The 5711-nt window shown below is 45.3% G+C and overlaps 1 protein-coding gene across 3 annotated transcripts in view; it reads left to right on the top strand.

Annotated features, from left to right (window-relative positions):
* Window positions 1-3816, top strand: part of tbc1d1 (TBC1 (tre-2/USP6, BUB2, cdc16) domain family, member 1) — a 42079-nt gene extending 38263 nt beyond the window's left edge. For all 3 annotated transcript variants that reach the window (XM_034539858.1, XM_034539883.1, XM_034539874.1), the window contains 2 exons: window positions 2124-2300; window positions 2374-3816. In XM_034539858.1, coding sequence (XP_034395749.1) covers window positions 2124-2300; window positions 2374-2631 — 435 coding nt within the window. In that variant the 3' untranslated portion in view covers window positions 2632-3816. The remainder of the gene's footprint in view (window positions 1-2123; window positions 2301-2373) is intronic.
* The last annotated feature ends 1895 nt before the right edge of the window (window positions 3817-5711 follow it).

The following is a 5711-nucleotide window of genomic DNA, read 5'->3' as shown; positions in this document are numbered from 1 at the left end:
CGTTTGTTTTCCCGGATCCTTTGCAATGGGTGTTCCTCGTATGTTACAGTAGCACCAACATTCAAACCAGCAGCGTGACGTGCCGAGCGCCGCCCATTTGGCTGTGATGATACACAAACAGTCTCCTAATTAAGCCTATTAAATGCATAATATAGATTTCTTTTTTTTACGTTAAAGTAGCAACGTTATTATTCCGCAAGAGTATATCAGAAAAGTCGGCGTCCATATTACCCTGACTCCTATATTAAGTTCTCAGTCTCATGACTTTAACTAGACATCACATACAGTAGCGACTTCCCTCCAACTTTTGGGAGACGGAATGAATTTGCACACTTTAGTGGGTCAGCGACTTGCCCGAGCTCGTGCTCAAGAAGCTGTTCGACTCCCCTCTGTTCACTAAACTTGATCATAAGATCGGGTTTCTACAAATCTTGGCATTATGAGGAAACAAAAATAAATAGAAAATGGTTTTCCGCTCAAGTGGCAATGTCCATCAATTTGTGAACCACGCCCTCTTTACTTACATCAGCGGCGACTGAAGAAAGACCTCCCATCTCGGGGAAAACGTGACCATCCGAGGAGCCCCTGAATGCACCGCTGTCTGCGCTGTTGTCGGTGAATTTAGGGTTACCTTTCTTCTGATTGAAAACAACACAAACTTCTGATTTTGACAGTTTTTGTCAACATTCACAAAAAGGCACTTCCCTCATTCTAGCAACATATTTCACCCACCACACGCTCACTGAATCCACAGAATGAACTACTGTAACTACTGAAAGAAACAACCATAAGAGTGAGACGTTCGCTTATTTCTTATGTAATTAATGACATCTGAGGGGGTGTCATTAATTACTCCCCCCTCCTCAAGTGCCACTTATCCAGGTTGTCTATATGTTCACTGTGATGTGACTCAGACTTTACCACAAAGAAAAAACAAAACAAGCCAGGGAGTGAACTTCCAGGATGTTTGGAGCCGCATGTACGAAACCGTCTCATTGTTTGTTTTTCTATTACGCAACCGTAAGTTGTAACATGCAAATTTGACACCTTAAGCTTCATACCTTCTCAGTCTGAGATGCGAGTGCACGCTGACGTTTCCATAAGTGGGACGGGCAAAGAAATGCACACAGGTGAGTTTGAAGGAACCGGCGGGTCGGCCAAACATATAACTACATTATCATGACTGTAGTTACACAGTAATAAACGCATTGTTCTTTCCATGGCTGTCCAAAATAATCCAGTTTGCAACTTTTGCTGCATGAACCAAAAGTGTCCTTAAAAAAAGTCAAAAAGCAATGAACAATAGTATCTGGAGTCCAGGGGAATGCAAACGAGAAGGAAAATTGAGTGTAATAACTCTGAATGTTGCACTGCTGACATATTTAGTCTGAAAGCCAAAAAACAGACAAAACGCAATTTTTAATCTTGTTTGGATCTGCACAAAATATGAGTTTGCTTAATGCCCGATTGTTTCTTGTCCTGACAGAGATTTATTGTAGCGTTGTTGCCTTCTTAGATCCCTGCAATTGTTTTGGTGATTCAAACTGCGTCACTCACATGATGGCCTAACTACAAACACACAGAGCGTCTGTGTATCAGCGACTCGCCACATGTTACTTCAAGTTCTTGAAGAACGGGGAATCGGAAATCACAGGAAACGTGTTGATGAAAGGAGGTCAATGGGTTCTGTGGGCATGGTTAGGCTCAGCTGCGGAGGACTGGTTCAGGGAACAGGTGCCGGGAATAGGCCTAATTGGCCTCAGCTGCAGGGAATCAAGGCCTGAGTGACTCTACCCTATATATGATGCATACAGGTGGAGGCATGAGGAAGGGGAGCAGAGTCACAGTCGGGAGACAATAAAGAATATTACTAAACATAACCTTTCGTATGCTCATCCTTTGGTGCTGGGGGGGGAGAGAAACCTGCATGTGACAGCCAGGAACCTGTTACAGGTGCTTTTTAGTCATTGTCTTCCAATAGATGCGTGTTACAAAAAGAGTTTCTGAGCCGCTCGGCACGGTAGAATCGGACGTTGTTCTCGGAGCTCACTTTCGCTTATGAAACTAAATGTTCTTACCTGTCAGGATTTTGTAAGATTGTAAACACTCTCTGTGTTGATCAGGTGTGTCAGATGGACATGTCCAAGCAGCTCCAGGCCTACGAGGTGGAGTACCACGTCCTGCAGGATGAGCTGCTGGACACGCCCCCGAGCCTCAACCAGCAGCAGCGAACCGCGCAGCTGGAGAGGACCAATCAGAGCCTCCGGCAGCAGAACCTTGACCTGCTTGAAGAGCTGCAGGTAAACACACACAAACACAAATAGAGCCAAGTTATCGTCTACCTCCATGTCAACCATCACACGTTCCCCTCAGGTGTCGCACGCTCACGTCTGCAGCCTGGAGAGTCGAGTGGAGGCCGTGGCCCAGTCGGAGGGCCGGCTGAGGGAGCAGGTATCCGCGCTGGAAGGGGAGAAGAAGCAGCTAGCGAGCACCGCCGCGCGCCTCCGGGACCTCCTCACCGGCCTCGGCATTCACACCACCCCCGAGGGACGCACGCTCCCGCAGCCCCCTGGAAGACGTGCAAAAACGGACGACGGCGAGGGGCCTCTGGTTCTTCCAGAAGGCTCTTAACAGCAACCCAATCATTTCCCAAATGAGGCGTTCCTTACCTCGACGGTTGTCCTCTCCCCGTCTCCAGAATGTTTTTCTGTTTTTTTTTCAAAGAGTAAACTGGACCTGAAACGGAGAAGAAAAGAATTGAAAGAAAAACAAAAGGATGGCACCCTTGAGTGTTTTATCCCAAAGTGCCCACTTCCCTCTCTCTAAGTATCCTAATGAACATGTGATTCGAACAACGACACTCCCACACCCCACCCAAAGGGTAGCACTGTCCCACTGGGCCTACACTGCAAGAACAAAACTGCTCCATTTGCACCTGTACTCGTACGTATGTCCGCATCTCTGGACGTCTGTCGCGTGTGATGTGTTTTATGCTTGTGTGTCGGATGATGCAACGAGGCTAACAAAGCCAAAGAATGTCTTTATTATTATAAAACAAGCTTGAACAAAGATTCAGATCTGATTTCTGATTGCGATTTTTTTTTTAAACGAGTAGTGAAGGGACGGGTGAAGAAATGAACTTCATGACATTGTTTTTTTGTTTTTCCTATTACACAAGTTGAATAGACATAGGCTAAATTATATCAAATCTTAGACTGCGTTGCTCATATTCGGAGCCGTTTCTTGATGATTTTTTTTTCCTCCTGTATTTCCAGTCTTCCTCTGTTGCGTTTTCCAGATCGTTTCTGAACTATGATCTGAACTTTAGTCCCGGTCACGCGCAGGAAGAGTAGCCCAACAAATCCAGTCCATTTCACTTCCCGTCTTTTGGACACGTCGACCCGTCGGTGGAAATGGATGCCGTTTCAGCAAAAGCCAAAAAAAACAACAGTAGCTGTGCCGTCCCCTTGTGAGGGGAAGTACAGACTTTTACACATCAATTGCTTCAAAACCCACTTCTGTCTGAAACTTCAAACGAGGAAACCTCCGCTGGTGAGACGACCTGTCAACTAGGGCTCGTTTACTCTACTCAACGCACTGAAGTCCTTCGACACCGAGGTGCAGCCCGGTGTGTTCCTGTTCCTAAACGTGTGTGTTGTGCACCTCACTGATGCCGACAAATCTGTTGATCTACACTGTAAAGATATGAAGCTTTGACTCCTGACTCTCTCTTGCACATGCGTTTTGTTTTTAAAGTGAACATTGCTGTTATTGTCATCCTGTACTTTAAAAAATACATTTCATATCCTTTCTGCACTTGAGTGTTCTCTGTGTGTGTGTGTGTGTGTGTGCCGCCAGCCTCTTTGAATGCTTTGGGCTTGATTTGAGGTTTCAAGCATATGGGAGATATACCGTCCACAGTATTTTAAAACACAGACATGCATTTGCGTCAAGGAATGCCTCCTGCAGTCGAGGAAGAATGCTTGCTGGGGCAAGTTGTGTGTCTGTTAGTATGTTCAGCATAGTTAGTTATTTGGAAGGCAGAGATTCCTCGAAGCGGGGTTCAAAGTAACAGGACTATATGATTACAAGGCCTCTTTTAAACCTGTTTGAGGACCTGCGAGTGCACCCTTTAATCAGGCAGCTGCTCAGGGCGGAGCAACCAAATTATCGGGGTGTTTCTGTGTGAGCGCATGATCATAATTAACAAATCTATCCATGATGAAAACATTACAGGACAGGTTTCGGGGGCCTTGAAATATTAATGACATTCACAAATTCTCAAACAGTTGCTTCCAGAAACCTCAGCCAGATAATCCCCTCAAGAGATGGTGGAGACCAAAAACTGAGCAAAAAGAGTGAATAGTACATTCACCAGGTGGCCAACAACTTGATAATATTGCTCCGTCATTTCAGTATTTGGGAATAACTTGTGAACATGTTCACATATCAATTTAAAGGGTGATTACATATCAATGGTGTCTTTCTGCTGCCCACAAAGTGGCAATTAATCGGTTAATGTATGGTCAACCTTCAAAGGGAATTATTAAATCTGTCCATGGTCAAACTAGAGTGCCACCAACTGAAAAGTGAAGCCAATGCTGCAGTGCCTTAAAATTGCATTCTCTCCACTGACCAGCAGGGGGTGACTCCTCTGGTTGTATTGAAGTCTATATATAAAAGGACTCTACTTCCCTCTTGATTTATTCCCTCAGTAAACATGAGTTTATGGTCTCAATCTCTAGTTTCATATCTTCTTCTACAGCATGACGTTCATTTGGTAAATGATGGTCCATTAAGAGTCAAACACCATAAAGCAGAGGATGCTTTAGGGCGGGGCTACCTTGAGCTACCATGGCCTTATCTGATCTCAGAGTTATCCATGTTTTCATCTTGGAACTTTAAACCTTTTAAAGTGTTTTTAAGTTCTTGAAAGTTAATTGTTACTTTTTAAGTCACCAAATGTCACATTCAGTGTTCGATAGTACCTCTCGTGTCACGTCCGATTCCAAAGACCAAGATGACGCCGTTCAAAATGCATAGACTGTATATAAGAAGTGGTCGTAGTCATGGTCATTTTGACTGGTTTTGAAGCCTTGCGTTTGGCATTTGGGCCATTGCCATGTTGGTATACTGCAACCAGTGAACGGAAGAAACCATATTTGGACTGCAGAGGAGTGACTTAGAGCTACCGTATACCACTCTGGTAGCGACCTGTCAATCCCAAGGTAGCCCCGCCCTAAAGCATCCTCTGCTTTACTGGCTATTTCACTCTAAATGCACCATTATTTACTAAATGAACATCATGCTGTATTGAAGAAGACTTGAAACTAGAGATTGAGACCATAAACTCATGTTTAGTACACTCCCAAGTGTTTTGCTCTGTAAAAGAACTTTTGACCTGCTCCACCCCCACGGGGATCAGCATCAGTATCACAATGTTAATAATATAATTAGTGCTGTCAGCGAACTCTGGCGCCGATCACTCTGCTTTTATAGAGCGAGCTCTTCTTGATCCCAACCAAACATTGGAGATTTCCATGGCATGTCGGCGACAAAGGGAGTCGATCTCTTTACGCAGCGCCCAGGAGCCGGACACGCCCCGCGGGGCCAATGAGGACGATCGGCGGGGCAAACGGCTTGAGGCCACGCCCCCTGCAAGATCACCACGGTCGACTGGCCTCGATGCGGCTGATCTGCGATAATCCCCT

The sequence above is a fragment of the Cyclopterus lumpus genome, chromosome 1 (assembly GCF_009769545.1).
Source record: "Cyclopterus lumpus isolate fCycLum1 chromosome 1, fCycLum1.pri, whole genome shotgun sequence".
In the NCBI taxonomy this organism is placed as follows: domain Eukaryota; kingdom Metazoa; phylum Chordata; class Actinopteri; order Perciformes; family Cyclopteridae; genus Cyclopterus; species Cyclopterus lumpus.
Note: the sequence above shows the minus strand (reverse complement) of the source record. Positions and strands in the feature narration are given on the sequence as shown.